General features: G+C 40.3%; 1 protein-coding gene across 4 annotated transcripts in view; it reads right to left on the reverse strand.

Moving 5' to 3' along the window:
* Window positions 1-17,645, reverse strand: part of DYM (dymeclin) — a 297,267-nt gene that overhangs the window by 244,147 nt on the left and 35,475 nt on the right. For all 4 annotated transcript variants that reach the window (XM_075488866.1, XM_075488867.1, XM_075488869.1 and 1 more), the window contains 3 exons: window positions 16,387-16,439; window positions 15,634-15,727; window positions 14,159-14,292 (listed from right to left, as the gene is read on the reverse strand). In XM_075488866.1, the coding sequence (XP_075344981.1) occupies window positions 14,159-14,292; window positions 15,634-15,727; window positions 16,387-16,439 (281 nt within the window). The remainder of the gene's footprint in view (window positions 1-14,158; window positions 14,293-15,633; window positions 15,728-16,386; window positions 16,440-17,645) is intronic.

Genomic DNA, 17,645 nt, shown 5'->3' on the forward strand with positions numbered 1-17,645 from the left:
AGAGGGAATATTCACAATAAAGCAATATTATTTCTTTCCACAATCGGTTTAATAAGAACACATTAAAAATTGTAACCTAGTGAACTGCACGTTCTAAAGGAAATGAGTTTTTTATCACAGAAACATGGTTGCCTTTATATAGAATCCCCCATGAGTAACACAATGTAGCACCTGTTAGTAAAAACCAAGAACTGCTAGGAGCATTTAACCTTAGACAGAAACCACCGCCAATAATAAAGCCCAGATAATGTATTCTAAAGTAACTTGAACATTACAGTTTCCTAAGGTTTTTTGAATCTAGAAAATGCTTATAAAGCAAGACTGCTATTAGTTCCCAAAAGGTACCTATTTTTTTCTCTTGACAACTGAGGAAAGGGAGGAGGAGAGAATAAAAAGGATGAAAAAAAGTTAAGAGAGTGCATTTTAAGAATATCGTTACTTCCACCATGCTATATACACAACTCATTTGAAGAGAAAATGCTATCTGAATATTGAAGAGGGCTTTTCCCCCCACACTACATTCGAAATAAAGCAGGAAAATATTGGGTTAGCACAATCACATAGAATGGGAGATGTTAGTCTTTCCTGCTCTGTTCTCAAACTATTTTTCTTTTTAAAAAAAAAAGCTTAATTGCTGTAATCCATGTAATTCAGCTACAATAATTAATGTATCCTTTTCCCCATTGGGGCACATGCATTCTTGTTTAATTCTTGTCTTGCCAAGACAACCAGGTGGATGCATGCCAAATCTATAACATGAGAGCGCTTTATGAACATGGAACACTATGTGTTTTCATAAACAATGTCTTTTTCAATAGCAGGACAAAGACAACACACACAATACTCAAATTAATAGATCACATACTTGGATCAAAACACACGTGTAAAACCTTGGGGAAAATAAGTAAAGGGTGAATCTGTCCAGGTAAGATTAGAGCAGACTTGCAGAGAGAGGAATCATAGGTGCATCTTCTAAACCCTATGGCAGTGCAGAAGTAACTGCAAATGCACACAGTTTTTAAAGTGTCCAGTTATGCTGAAGCACCATTTGTCATCAGCTATATTTAAGTCCTCAAACATTTGGATTACTTGCATTGTGGGTTTTTTGGCTTTTTGGTGGGGTTTGTTTTGTTGTTATTGTTGGGGTTTTTTTTTTTTTTACATAAAAAAATAATAATTTGTGTTTAACTTTTTCAAAGCTATGCACATTACAGACACTGGATTAGCAGACACTACACAGGCAAAATGGCTTATCCAGAGGAAAGTATACATGCCGGGAGACTCCACTTGTAGTAAAACCAGCCCAGCTCCATCCTTGGCTATGATACATGGTCTAACATAGACAGTAAAACAGTCTTTCTTCTCAAGAACCTAACTACTATGTTGTCAAGACCTGATGTGAGCCTGCTGTAGCAGCTGGATGTACCTATTGTTAACAAGATATTCAGGCATAGCAAGGTATAGCCTCACCTTAGATGCTACTTTTTTTTCTGCCCTGTTGCTCCTACAAATAGGATAGGACCTGGACAACAGTAACGAAATAATTTGTTACTTGTAAAACAGTACCTAAAGCCTCATTCATTCAATTCATTACACAACCAGCAGACTTAAAGCTTCTTTGGGTTTTGTGGTTTGATCTTCAGCTCTGAGGACTCTCAAAAGCTCCCAATTTTCCCTTAAGAGTGTTAACAATGAGTACATAAACTAATTGCCATCCCTCATTTCCTTTATATGATAGCTGAACACTCATGAAATCATTTAAGGATTGCAGTAAACGTACTGTTTTTTATTCCCTCCTCTATGTCCTCTTATTTGCTACAATATACCAAATACAGTCCCTAGCAGCCTTGTGATAAAAACTTCTCTATAGAGAATGAACAAAGTTCTCTACTACAGGTCAGAGAAGAGGTTGAATGAACTGAGAGTTTGATTTAGAATACAATACACAGCATATGCTCTCTTATACCTCTGAATCACAGTACAGTTAAAGACCATGCAGAAATTGTGGGATATAGACAGTGGAAGCCTCACCGAAAGATGAATGATTTGTGTTAGCAAGACTAACTCTAGCTTCAGATCAGCATATGCTGAGTCTAGTTTAGGATTTATTAATATCAGGAATTTTTTTAGCTGAATCTTAAAGAATATGGTTTAAGTCCCTATAAGGATTTTCCTACAATCAAAATTGTGCAATATCCTCCAAAGCTGTACACAAATTCCCAATTACGGATGAAGAGGCAAAGGTTGCACTTCCTAGGCTAAAGAACTACCTGAAAACTGCCAGAAGAACAAACTCCTATTAATGGACTATTCTTGAAGGAAATCAATAAGCAGTGCTGTAGCGGGGACTCAATTCTCTGCAATTTGTTCACTACAACTTTATAATGGTAGGCTACAACATATCCATGCACTCAAACTTTTTGCAAAATTAAAAACCTCGATAATCACATTTTATCACACAAAACACAATTGCGCAGCTTTTGTGCAATTGAGTGCAAGCATATGAATTGCAAAACCTGGGAGGAGAATTCTTCCAGATAAGACAGTTATCAAAAATGCTAATTAAACAATAGTGGCTGTGTTATATATAACCTGTCAAAATACAAGACATATTGCTGAGTAGCCAGTAACAAAGATATTTTCCATACATCATTACTATCATACACTATACAGTGTATGTATATGACATACCGACACATGACAACCTGACATACCGAATATTGCACAGCAGGTGCTGATGCTCTGACCAACTGCAGCATGAGCAGCCTGACATGCTGACACTACAGTTATGCACTCTGAGTTCCCAGGTGCTATATTTAAACTCAGAGAACATGGTACTAGGATATATTCTCAGACTAGAAGGAAAAAAAAAAAAGTGATGCTCACAGTTTAAACAAGGAAACAAATACCACCACACAGTGATTTCCAAAGGAGTTTTAAGATGATCCTGAAAAGAACAGTTACCTTTTCTCAGAAGGCTGTGAGACTGAACAAGGCATACAAAAACGGATCATAAGAAAGAGAGGTTGTTTGTACTGTTGTGGCGGTGTGCTCCCCCACCCCTGCTCCCTGCACAAGCAGTAACCATCAGTGGGAGTCATCCTGATAGCTGCATCCAGCTTATGCTGGACCTTGAGGATGAATAGCAACAAAGTAGCCAAGGGCTGCCTGAAGCAGGGATCTAAACCTCTTGCTGATATGCAAATATGACCATAAGTCAATCATCTTACTCCTTAAATAGTGGACAGCCCAGGGCCCTTTGAGCTCTCCTGCACGGCAGCGGGCTGCACGCCAGGATCTCCCCTTGAGCAGGGACGCCTCTCAAGGTTACTCCTCGAGGTTGAGAGATTCCTTGCCGCAACAGATCCTCGGTAAGTGACTAATAACATACTAAACTTTGAAACCTTAGCTAAGTGATATAAAGGATTGATTGCGCACATATATAATCCTTTACACATAAACCGTTGACCAAGTCTGGGACTAGGACTGGATCTAGCCGCACCTAGACTCCTCTCTGAGAAGGAGTTTAGAAAGCAAGGGGATCCTTTCCGAACCTCATGACTCAACAGGAGGGTCTCCCTGACAGTTTTGTCTGACCCTGTCCTCTATGCAGTAAATAATCAAGTGCACCTCGCCATCGAATCTTGTTAAAACACTGTCGCATTGAACTTTGTTAACTCCCTATTCTGTATCAATAAACTACATTTTTACTTCTCTCTAACGAGTGAAGTGCACGCTCACTCCATCCGCGACAAATTGGCGTAGTCGGCAGGATGGCAAGTAGTATCACCGATTATTTACGGAGGCATGGAGTGAATCCCAGTCCCAAATTCTCAGCAGAATGGACTCGTGACAATTGGCATAATTGGGAAGCCATTGGAGAACACCTAAAAGTAACTAGAGGCCACACAAAAGATGGAAAAGGGAAAGGAATTATCTGCAAGATGCTAGGTGCCTGTTTAGAAGCTGCACATCAGGAAAGAGACAACACAAATAAAAAGGAGCAGGACCTAGAGAAAGAAATAGAAGGCAGAAAGGCAACTGAGATGTTACTATCTTTAAAAATTGAACAACTGCAGAAACAGCTACAGGAGGAAAAGGAAAAAAGACAAAAGTTGGGAGAAAAGGTCGAGATGATGCTTTTACAGGTTCCCCACCCCCCCGACATCGTACAGATTAGAAAACTAATAGTATCCCCTGAAGATTGGGATGGAGACATCTGGGGTGATCCCGATGATAGCGAGCCAGAAGATGACGACCCTTTGTTCCCCGCAAATCCTCCTGAGTATGAAGCCAGACCCATTGTTAAAACAGAAAGAACTGTGGGTCCTCGGGGTGGTCATCCGCAACATACTATGCGAACCATCCCCTGGGATCCGTTGCAATTGACAAATTTGCAAGAGAGATACAGCAGAAAACCAGGTGAAACTGAAACAGAATACTTGTGGCGAGTATGCCTCAGTGGCGGTGACCGAATAATGTTGAGTGAGGACGAAGCAAGCGGCTATTGGGGTCCAGGAGTTTTCTTAAATTTAGGACCCGACCCGACAAATACACCTCATTCTATCACCAGCCGAGTAGCTTATTGGGCTGGAGGAATAGACACCATGGAGCGAGGTGAACCCTCCATAATTCCCATTAAATCTTTAAGTGAGCTCTCTACAGCCGTCACAAAAGCCGCCTGTATACAAGCCATGCACAAACGAGGGTCCCATGATGTCCCACTGTCTGCTACAGTAGATTTCGCAATGTTAAAACCACTGATTAGAGGAGCCCCCGCAATTCTTAAATCCCATTTAGTTGCAAAACGAGATGAGATCAAGAAAGACACAGAACACAATGAGGGACTAGGTGACAACGCTCAAACTGCCCGCAAGCAGCTCCCTACCTGGGCAGATTTGATGCACGGCATTGTGAACTACAGCCGTGAGATGGGCTGGGACGATGCACCAGCTGAAAAACAAAACCTGAAGCCCCGGGGAGGAGATCACAAAGTAAGACCCATAAAACGGGAAACAGAAACGAGATCGAAGGGAAACAAATTTAAAAAGCCCCAAACAGAATCTTGAGAACAAAGGAATGAATTGTGGAGGAATGCATTAGCTTTAGGCATTCCCAGAGCTGCGATTCAAGGTCAACCTACTGGCATTATTTTAAGTCTAATTGAAGCATTCCAGAAACGAGATAACGGTGAAAGGAAGGACCGTATTTCAACTCCTCCTGCACCAGACCCCAGAAGGGGAGATAACCCCTTCCTCCCTCTTAGGGAGGAACTGCAGGGCATGAAGTCAAAAAACGAGTAGTGTCCGGAAGGCAATTGGGCCTGCCTGTCCGGAAAGTGGAGGCTTATCAGTGGATAAATGATAACGGCCCATACATTTTAATTCCAGTTGGTCCTCAAGGACAATTGGTAAAGTTTTTAATAGATACGGGAGCACAAATTTCACTATTAACACAACAAGATGCTGAGAAGCTGGGTGTACGACCCAGACGGCAAAGAGTTAAAATTACCGGCGTGAACGGAGTGAGTGTGCAGTGCCAAACTGCCAAGGTCAACTTATGGCTCCTGGGCGAGAAGCGCATGTCGAGTACTCGCTTTGCAATTAAAGATCACCATGAAAATATTTTAGGTTTCGATGTTTTAAACGGACGAACCTGGCGCCTGCCGAACGGCAGCGTGTGGTCCTTCGGCTCAAACATCGATCCCAACCCCAGCAGAAACCGGGAGGCTGCAGTGCGGGCACTGCGCGCAGCCCCTGCGCTCCCCGAGTCACAAATCACTAACGTACCGCAATATCCCCTTTCTGCTGCGGCACGAAATGGAATTTCTGAAGTCATAGCTGATTTGGAGAAACGACAAATTATCTCCAGAACCCTCTCCCCATATAACTCACCTGTCTGGCCCGTCCGGAAACCAGACGGGAGGTGGCGTTTAACTGTCGATTATCGGCGCCTGAACGCCAATACAGCCCCGCTCACAGCTGCTGTGCCAAACATTGCCAACTTAACAGCTACTTTGCAAGCAGCTGCACCCCCATGGATGGCAGCGCTAGATGTAAAGGATATGTTCTTTATGGTTCCCTTAAAGGAGGAAGATAAAGAGAAGTTTGCTTTCACTTGGGAGGGAATACAATACACCTTTAACAGACTCCCACAGGGGTATAGACATTCACCCACGATTGCTCATGCTGCGCTTGCTGAACTTTTACAGACAGTCTCACTCCCCCAAGAAGTGAAACTGTACCAATATATAGATGATATTCTGATTGGAGGAACTTCCCCTGAAAAGGTTGGGGAAGCAGCAGCAGCAGTATGGCAAGCACTAAATAAAGCAGAAATTGAGATTCCACCTGGAAAATGTCAGGGACCAAGTAAAGAAGTAAAATTTTTAGGTACTTGGTGGATAGCAGGCAGTGCAGTGATTCCTCCAGATACCTTAAGAAAAATCGAAGAGCTGCAAATGCCCCAATCAAGGAAGGAGTTACAACAATTAATGGGAACTTTAGGATATTGGAGGAAACATGTGCCTGGATTTTCTATCATTTCCCGTCCCTTTCTTACGGAAAGGCAAACCCTGGGAGTGGAAATTAGAACATAAAGAGGCAGTCAAAACTCTAACTGAAAAGTTAAAAACATATCAGTCACTGGGACCAGTACACCCCCGCGACCCTATTATAGCCGAATGGGGTTTCGCCGAACATGCTACTTACTGTAACCTGTTCCAAACTGGCCCCGATGGGCCAAAAAGACCCTTATTGTTTAGCTCAACCGCATTTAAAGAAACAGAACAACGATACTCTGAATGGGAAAAGGGACTTTTATCTTTAGTCCGAGCAGTTAAACAAGTTGAAAAAATACATCAGGGACAACCTGTGCAAACTAGAGGACCATTTAATTTACTAGAAGCAATCCTAAAGGGGACTGCTCCCCCAGAAGGAGTTGCACAAAAACCCACTGTCCGAAAATGGTATGCCTACCTAACAGGAGTTGCAGAAAATATGCAACTAACTGAAGGACACACTAAGGTTTCCAAATTGCAGATGCCCATAAACACAGACCCTTTAGCGTTACAACAACCCTTTAAACCTTCACCCATTCTGGATGCACCACCCCTCACTGAGGGTACACCAACAGAAAACATTTGGTTTACAGATGCTTCAGCAAAAAGGGTAAATGGTAAAATGGCAATATAAGGCTGTTGCATTAGATATCACCACCGGCAGACAAGTAGTAGAAGAAGGTGAAGGCAGTGCACAAGTAGGAGAAATAAGAGCAGTTGTTTTGGCAGCACAGAATGGAGCAAAAATCATATATGTAGACTCTTATGCTGTGTGGGCCGGCGCCACACAGTGGCTCTGTCAATGGGAAACCTTGAATTGGGAAGTAAATAGATCCCCAGTTTGGAGAAACAAAGATTGGCAATTATTACTAGATATAGCCAGGAAAACACCTTTCAAGATGGGATGGGTAAAAGCTCATGCTAAGGATAATCAACCAGCCACACAGTGGAATCAAAAGGTAGATGAGCTAACTAAAATTAGGAAAATCACCTTAAATCCTGAGTGGTATCGATTGGGAGAATGGTTACATCAAAGCCTAGGCCACTCAGGTAAAGAAGCACTTTACTTTGCTGCACAGAGTAAAGGCTGGCCTATAAATAGGAAAACTTGTGAAATTATTCTTACAGAATGTCCTCAGTGTAGACTGAAATTACAAGCAGATCATCCTGCTAAAGCACCACCTTTACATATCAATGAAGGGAAAGCTTTATGGTCTACATGGCAAATTGATTATATCGGACCATTCAAATCCTCTGCAGGATATCGATACATCCTTACAGGAGTGGAAGTAGTCTCCGGCTTGCTTATGGCGACTAAATGTCGGAAAGCCGATGGGCGAAATACAGCGCGAGGGCTATCAGTTTGGTTCTCAAATCTACCTACTCCTGATGTTATCCAGAGTGATAATGGCTCACACTTTTCGTGTAAGGAAGTGCAAGATTGGGCAAAACAAGAGGGAATTAGATGGGTATTCCACACCCCATACTACCCTCAATCAAATGGGATGGTAGAAAGAGCTAATGGCTTGTTGAAAAGGAATCTCAAACCACAGGAAGCTCAATGGGATACAGACTTCCCAAAGTACTCCATCAATTAAATAATCGATATGGGCCTACTGGAAGCCCTGTAAGCCGAGCATTCTTTGTAAAAACTGAGCTTAGCACTCCACCTACTAGGAAAAGAGAATATCCAATGACATTACAGCCAGGACAGCCTGTGATGGTCAAGTTACCATCCATCGGTACTGTGCCTATGACTTTAACTAAACCTCGTGGCCCACTTGCCTGGGAAGCTACTGATAGCAGTGGTGCAAAACACAGAATTAGTTCACGATGGATTTTTCCTTCTTCTTAATGGGGTAACCTGTTCGGACTGTCCCCACCGAAACAAATCTCTATTTTCTCTTACAGCACCCCACAGGATGGCAGACGGAAATGCTGTGTTCATGTTACTATTCCAAACCCTAACAATGCTGCTTTTCTTAGCCTATGGTCAAAGAACCCTAGAATGGCCATGGTCCCAAGCTCGTGTTAAGTACACTGGAAGTATGGGAATACACTCTAGTAAGGGAGATTTAAAGCTTTCCACCGTGGTCATGCACGGAACTGAAACATACTTAGAAAACGAATGGAGCTGGGATAAAGATGAAGCTGATGATAAAGTTCCCCGACTCCGAGGAACGGCAGGGAAAGAAATTAAAATAGGATGCCGGATGATCAATGGGTCTACCCATGAGAAGGCATCTCAGATTTCTGTGTACAACATTACATCAAAGCCAATAGCCAAAGATACGAAACTTTGCGCCTTTGAAAGACTGGACTGTTGGTACAATTTTACCTTAGTACAACCTGTTTTTGTAGTCTGCCTCTGGGCTCACCATCGTGTGGGATTATCCTTTAAATTTAAAATAGACATTATTGAGCCTAGCACAACATCCGCCCTGACTGTAGAGGATGAGAAAATTCTATCCCCACAGATTTCTGAAGTTGGACCATATGTGATCAAAAATACAGGCCAACAACAAGTGTTATTTAATCCATCATGGTCTCTTAAATGAGTAGAACTACTAATGCAAATTAATATGTCTGCAATCAAACCGACCTGTTCACCATTCCTAGGTACGTCCTATGCAGGATGGTTGGCATGGTTACATGGGCGAACCCTCACCTCTCCAAGACGAACAAGGAGAGATGTGACCGGTATCATAGGGACAGGACTGGGAGTCTTAAATAGTATCGATGCCGAAGTACTCGTAAACAAACTGAGCGCAACAACAAGGGATTTAAACAAATTAGAACACCCACTGCGGTCTTCTCTATTAGCATTGGGAACTAACCAATGGCTCTTATCTGATATATTACCTCAGTGGAAAAGAATTAATGAAAGGGACCACCAACTGATTGTGGATGCACTTGGTGTAGCCCAGACCAATGTTTCTCTAGCTCTTAGTTGTATCCAAGCTCAACTGTGGATGCAATCTATGGTAGCAGCAATTATAAGAGAAGGTGAAGAGGGCACCTTACCCACTGAAATTCGAAAGGTAATTTGGGATAATGCAACTAAATTTGAGAAAGAATTCCAGTCCTGGTGGTATTTAGTCAATTTCACTTATGACCCCATTAGCAATAAGGCCACAGCTTTTGTCTTAACAATACACAATGCTTCAGTATACACCATATACCCAATCATTGCGTTGGGATTAAATCACAATGGAACTGTACTCTATCCATTAGAACATAGAGTATGGGCCCACCAAAACGGAAACAAATGGCAAACTGTTGATGTTAATGCATGCATTGTACGGGAACAACAAGGATTTATTTGTGAGAGTAACACTCTCAAAGCCCAAGACATCTGTCTTGACACTGAACAAAACGTTTGTCATTTTGAAATACAACCTGATGAAGCCCCTGAAACTGTACTTGTGTATATTGGAAAAGGATGTGTTTGTATGAGAACCCTTTGTGATTTTATATTTGTAGATAACGTTACTGTAGATACAAGCAATCGCTCAAATATTTGTGTTTGTAACTTTACTAAAATCGTGGGATGTGACTTCAATTATTCAGCTCCTGTTACGTCTTATCAACTGTTACAATCTAACTATACACTGAGTCGAGACTTATTGCCTACCCCCATCGGAATGAATCTTACATTGGTGAAGAAACTACTACAACACGATGACCTGTGTCAACTGCTGGAACGCATCCGAAACAATGGACACAAAACTCTGATCACCGTTCATCATGATGCAGAAGAGATACACCATGTCTTGGAAAGAGTGAAGAAGGATGGAGAACACCATTGGTGGGAAACTCTTCTTGGATGGTCACCAACAGCCACGGGAGTGTTTAATCTTATGCTTCACCCAGTTGTCATTTTACTAACTCTAACATTAGTGTGTCTATTGCTTATAATTATATTGTATATAAAGGTTTGGCACATGATAAAGCAAATAATCCAACTTCAACCACCCAAAACATACAAATTAACGCATAACAAATAGCAGTGCTTCACTGTCTACTTACCATGGATCTATAAGCGCACAAACTATCAATATACTATTTATGGCACAGAGGCAAGAGGTGACCGTACCACCACTCTGTGAAGGTAAGATGAATTGACTATAGTCACAGGGTGGAGTGTGGCGGTGTGCTCCCCCACCCCTGCTCCCTGCACAAGCAGTAACCATCAGTGGGAGTCATCCTGATAGCTGCATCCAGCTTATGCTGGACCTTGAGGACGAATAGCAACAAAGTAGCCAAGGGCTGCCTGAAGCAGGGATCTAAACCTCTTGCTGATATGCAAATATGACCATAAGTCAATCATCTTACTCCTTAAATAGTGGACAGCCCAGGGCCCTTTGAGCTCTCCTGCACGGCAGCGGGCTGCACGCCAGGATCTCCCCTTGAGCAGGGACGCCTCTCAAGGTTACTCCTCGAGGTTGAGAGATTCCTTGCCACAACAGATCCTCGGTAAGTGACTAATAACATACTAAACTTTGAAACCTTAGCTAAGTGATATAAAGGATTGATTGCGCACATATATAATCCTTTACACATAAACCGTTGACCAAGTCTGGGACTAGGACTGGATCTAGCCGCACCTAGACTCCTCTCTGAGAAGGAGTTTAGAAAGCAAGGGGATCCTTTCCGAACCTCATGACTCAACAGGAGGGTCTCCCTGACAGTTTTGTCTGACCCTGTCCTCTATGCAGTAAATAATCAAGTGCACCTCGCCATCGAATCTTGTTAAAACACTGTCGCATTGAACTTTGTTAACTCCCTATTCTGTATCAATAAACTACATTTTTACTTCTCTCTAACGAGTGAAGTGCACGCTCACTCCATCCGCGACAACTGTTCTTTCCAATAACTACTCACCAGCCATTAAGAAAATAAGCAAACAGTACTTCAAAATTCAGACACTGTATTAAAACTTTTATCTATATGCATATTTTATTTACATTATATAATTAATATAATAATGTATTGTATAAGGTTTTTTTAATCATGCTCGCAATTGAAAATTAGTAAAATATCATCAAGCTCTGGGAAATGAAAAGACAGCAAGGACAACTAAGAACTTAAATTTTTAAAAAGCATGCTCAAAGATAGTGTTATGTATGTACAGCTTTAGTAAAAGTAGTAATAAATTTGTGTAAACTCCACAATAACAAGGCATGCTCTAGTTTCCAAAGAATAAAAAAAAAAAAAAAAATCAAGAAGCTACACTTTACTTAATTACAAAAATACAAACAAAAACCATTTCATCTTCTGCTCACTTTAATAGACCCTAACACAACAGCATTTTATTATACTCCGTTAATGATACTTCACTTTTCCTATAGCTAAGTATAAAAGCTATAGGAAGGCACTCACTTTATTACCATATTCTATATATATTTTAAAAATCCTATGTGAAGATTTGTTAGGAGCAAAAAATGATGGCTACGTAAACACAGCACATTATGAACCTCAACCCCTTGAAGAAGGTCACAAGGACCATCTCCAACTGGAAACCCAGCAGCTGACTCGAGCCACAGCTGAGCAGGGAGAGCAGAGGAGCAGCTCGTTTCCTGCCTCCATCCCCTGCTCTCACCAGCAGACCACACACAATTACCTTCCTAATCAAGAACATCCAGTGAACAATCTGCTCAAAGATAATTGCTAAGTACATTTGCCATCAATATGCACAAAATTATCACTAATAAATGTCACTGTGAATTACAGTCAAGTGCTACTAGACATGGTATAAACATGGATCTGCCCCAGCAACAAGAATCACTTTTCATACCATGCTATGAGGAACTCCCAGCATAAGGAATAAAGATCCCGGGGATTCAAGCTAACAAAACATCTCAGCTTTTCCATCTGTTTTACTGTGCTACGCTCTACCACTGAAGCAAGAGGTGGGCAATTTTTTTAAACCAAGTATAAACCCATAGGCAATCTGCAATGATAGCTTATAATAAGCAGGTGTTACTTTCTAATGCATCACTTAGCTGACTTCATTCTTTGGAGATTACTCACCACAGTTTAAATACATTAAACCATTTCAATATGTAGCACTTAATCTTTTGGCACCAGAAGTCTGATTTCCCCAGAGCAACAGCAGGCACCAACAGATTTTAATGAACAGTTTTCACTACTCAATGAGCAAGCAGCTATTGGGCATTCTCAACACGTGTCCTTGCTGGACTGACTGTTGAGGGAAATCCACATTCACATACTTTTGGTTGTTCTTCCACACTTCACTCGCACTGTATTAGCATTCTGATACCAGTCCTTTTTGCCAGACCATTTTTGGCTTTATGCAATAAACAACATGCAATTACGAACTCAACAGTATCTTTACAACAAAGCAAAGGAAATCAAGGTTCCTGTGCCGGCATTATCCATCATGTGTTCTGTAAGAGCATCTTGATACAGCACTACACAAAGATTTGTGGCAGACGTTGTTATGACTTTCTTTTTGCTGTAGTCAAACTGATTTTGAATGCATTCACATTATTCACATTCAAAAAGAAAGACTGGATAGCAGAAAGAGAACAGCTAGATTATCTGAGCATCTTCCCTGCCATCTTTCATCTTGTGTTAATACATGCTCCATTTCCTGGAGATGCACTTATTTTTGAACATTCTGCCTAAATTCTTTGACTTTTCCTCTACTCTTGTATAAACTACTGCCCACTAACTAAATTTTAGCAGTTGCCTTTTCAACAGATCAGTTCTAACCATAGTGCTGTTATCTTCCCTCACTAGATTCCTAAAAATTGCATTAATTCCACTCCCTGGCTGCTGCTAGTTTATGAAACATATGTGAAAAGAAACACTAAATAATTGCAACATCACCATTCCTACAGTAGTATGTGGTCAGCTTCACCCCAATTCTATTCTGTTCTTCTGAAGAGGACCATTACCACATTTCAAACTGTATGAAAATGACTAAAGCTGAGGTAGGTCTACAGCATCACTTCTGAACAACTGTTTAAAAAAAAGCCAAATTAAGTTTGTAAATAAATGACCATGTTAAATTTAATACAAATCTTTAAAGAAAAAATAAACCAAACAACTGAAACCCTGCTCTAGAAGAGGTCTATTTTGCTATAAGAACCTGTAACATGCCAACAGCTTGTTAACAAGCATTTAGTTCTAGCAGAAGACGACAGTCAATGTGTAATGAAAAGCTCTCATCACATTTTGAAGGTGTTCTCTTTCACATGTATTATACAGAGGAAGATGGTTTACACCAAATTACTTCAGACCCCAAAAGGAAGTAAGCCAGTTTTACAACTGACTACATACTTTCAATCTCACAGGTTGTCCCAAACAGTAAACATGTTGTATGTAACCTCATTAGTACTTCATTTCTAGTTTTAAAGCAAAGTTTGGGATTCTTAGTCTAAACAAAACAGAGTCATAGAATCATAGAATTATTTAGGTTGGAAAAGACCCTTAAGGTCACCAAATCCAACCATTAACCTAACACTACCAAGTCCACCACTAAACCATGTCCCTAAGCACCACATCTACAAACATCAGAACTTTTTAGTTTCTTGTGGGATATTTGTTTCACTAGCACTAGAGTATACCCACCATATGAGCCTGGTGCTTTCTCTTCGTAAGTAAAATGAAGCTGCAGCTCCTCTTCTGACATTCGACTGATGAATACTTTCAGCAAACAGCAAATAATAAACAGTGCATTGTGAGCCTGCCAAATAAAGAGGTGACTAGAAAAGAAGCAGAAACAAACAAGAATCAGTAATGCTTAACCTGCAAATATGCATCAAAACCCACAAGAAAATATATGCCAGGTTAGACAAAGGGGTTCCTACAGTTGAAGCAAGGAAAAGCTAAAGTGCTTAAGCAGGGAGTCTTCAGTTGATGCTACAGCAAACAAACTGGAAACGTATTTTAAAAGTATTTTTTTTCTTCCCCCAAGAGAATACAATCTTATTCCTAAGTTTGTATTGTTAAAAACACCACAGTTGCCAGAAGTACCACTCTTTGAAGAGCTTACCAGATGGCTCAGCATACTTCAAAAGGTTTCTAGATACTATGGACTCAAGCCACCCAGACGTTTGAAAATTTCCAACAGCTTCAATATGAAAGCTACTCTGGCCTCTCTGAACCTTAGCACTTTTCCCAGTCAAATAGCCTTCAGATGACCGTAGGCATTTATGGACTTCAGGAGCACAATATAGCAAGATTTTTCTATGCAACACACACAGATATTTTCCAAGCTTTCTGAATGCAAGGGGAATATAGCTTCATTACGTTTTCTTGAGTCCCAATAAGCAACTGCTGGGAAGCCCATACAACAGCATATAGTCAAGCTCTTGCTTGAAGCTATATTTTCAAGGTATTTTTGGATTAAAGCAGCAGGAGCTATCCAGGCAGGAATAACTTCTTTCTCCAGATATAAGCAAAAAGGTTGAGGGCAGTCCTGGGAGCAAGCGGGCATTAAAAAGAAAGTTTTCCTTTTTGAAGTCCCAGATCTGATGAGAGTTGGACATTTGTCTATGTGTGTGTGGGAAAAATTACAGAAAGCTTCCTGCAAAAACTATACAGTGCTGCACATGTAAACTCTTGGAGTTCTTTCCTACTGCTGAAAGGGGCAAGCAAAACCAATGGCAGTTGCATGATATGATTTGAAAGCAATGTCGTAATATAGAAGTTTGTGTTCAAATCCAATCCAATTAAAAATATTTCCAAGATAAAATACTGGTTCATACATTAAGATTTAGCTAAAAAGGTCAGGTGATTTTTTAAACAGCTCTAAACCAGTAGTAACCAGAAGTTACACCATTTGTACACAAATGTATTTATGTAACACACAGGATGAACACAAACATGTCTTTTTCCCCCAGCAATCTATTTACCTATTACACTTAACCTTCTGTGTTTGGAAAAGTACTAAATACTTGTTCTGTTTCTAACAATGATTTAAGAGAATTCTAAGTTTTGGTCTGTGATTATGTTAACTAGAAAAGTAAAAAACTCAAGAGCTAGCAGCAAAAGGAACATTTAAAAAGTGAAATGGCACACACAGCTTTTTTCCAGGTACTTACTTCTGACATTCTGCTGAAATTTTTAACTCTTTGGTTCTAGAAAGAAAGACTTTAATCAACGACCTAAGGTTTCCTGTTCGAGGATTCTTCTCAACTAGATGAGGAAAAATAAGATATGATTATATAGCATGCGTAAGTTGACACTATTTAGTTCAAACAATATATAGAATTAAAACAAATTTCAATGTCTTAAATATTTCTACATAAAGCACAGTATGTCTGTTTTTCTGTACAGCTGTTGTTGTTCTTTTAAGATTCTCCAGTACATGCCTTTTCATCCTAGATTTAAAATATCCCAAATGTGGAGCTCATACTGCTTCCTTTCCAAGACTTGTCTACAGCACAATAGTGTCCTGTCAGAAAACTGGGCAGGTTTTCACAACTAACTTTTACCTTCTTGAAACATTGTTGATCACGTTTATATTATCCCTTCCTTTCGTCTTCTGATTAATTCTTTCCCCTTACTGATCCACTTAGAGGGCAGAGGGAAAAAGAGGTAGTAGGGATGGAGTTATTTGTTTTAAACCTTTCAGTCATTTCAAGTTCTACAAAACAGTTAACAACGAAGTTTCTAAAAGTTTGGGAGATATATATATATATAAAAAAACACTCTTTACACTACTTTAATCTTACTAGTGGAACACATACAAGTAGAGTTAAGTATACTGAAGACACAGATGTGCACATGAATGCTGTTTCTTAATTTTTCTGTTCAAGCACATGGAAAAAAGTTAAGATGTCACAATTTCTCACCTAAAGACACGCAGACTGAGATTGTGGCTTCTTCCAAGAGCTTTAAGTCAGCACTAGGAGAGGAAGAAAAGAAAATAAAAATGGTTACACAAGCAATTGGGTTCCTGTACTTGAAGTGAAAATTCATTACAAAACAGTAGTAAAATATTTCTATGAAGCACTTAATTTTACTAATCCATTATAGCTGGTTTACATAGATATCACAGAAGCACTGAATGGTTGAGGTGAGAAGGGACCTCTGGAGGTCATCTTGTCCAACCTCCCTGCTCGAGCAGGGCCACCTAGAGCCAGTTGCCCAGGACCATGTCCAGGTAGCTTTTGAGTATCCCCACAACCTCTCTGGGCAACCCATTCCAGTGCTCGGTCATCCTAGTATCAGGCAGGACAATATGCATTTCAAGTACATTGACTATAAAACAGGAAACTAATATTCAAAAGTGAATTGTTTGTCAAAGTGAAATGATGTCACTACATCATTTGTGTTACTACTACCTTTGTGGCTTCAACGCTGCCATATAGTTAGCTTGACACCACTGAAAATACACATAGAAGAGTAGCCTACAGAAAGAACTCAATTTTTTACAGGAACTATCATATGAAATAACATCTTTTTAAAAAGCATAAATTAAAGAATCCTCAACCTGACATTTAACCTAAAGCTAAGCACCACTTTCCTTTAACTAATGTTGTTATACTAATGAAACAATCACATCAGATACGACAGATTTTTCATAACTTCATTAACTGCCTGTTGGTATGCCTCAATGAAAACCATCAGCTAAAAAGAACAATAAAGCACTAAAGCAGAACCTGCCAAGAACCACTGAAAGCAAACACCAGCTGCATCAAACACATAAAAAGACATTTATATACTCCTATCACTACAAACCTACCAGTACAGAGTAACTGATCCTCAAAAACAAAACAGAAGAATACATGGGAAGTATATTTTTCCTCAACAGATGGGAAAAGAAGACAAATAATAATCAGATAGCGTTCAATGCCACATTAAGCAATATGAAGGTGTCCAAATATTAACACCTAAAGGGCAACCTGTTCCAGTGTTTTCCACCCTCATCGTAACAAATTTCTTCCTTCTATCTAGTCTGAATCTCCCCTCTTTTAGTTTAAAACCATTCCCCCTTGTCCTATCACAACAGGCCCTACTGCTCAGGATATCAGATAAGATTGTACAGACTCTATACAGACTCAATTAACATACAGCCTGACCTACAGGAATGGCAGCCCTTCTGAAGTTC

The sequence above is a fragment of the Mycteria americana genome (genome assembly GCF_035582795.1).
Source record: "Mycteria americana isolate JAX WOST 10 ecotype Jacksonville Zoo and Gardens chromosome Z unlocalized genomic scaffold, USCA_MyAme_1.0 Scaffold_18, whole genome shotgun sequence".
In the NCBI taxonomy this organism is placed as follows: Eukaryota; Metazoa; Chordata; class Aves; order Ciconiiformes; family Ciconiidae; genus Mycteria; species Mycteria americana.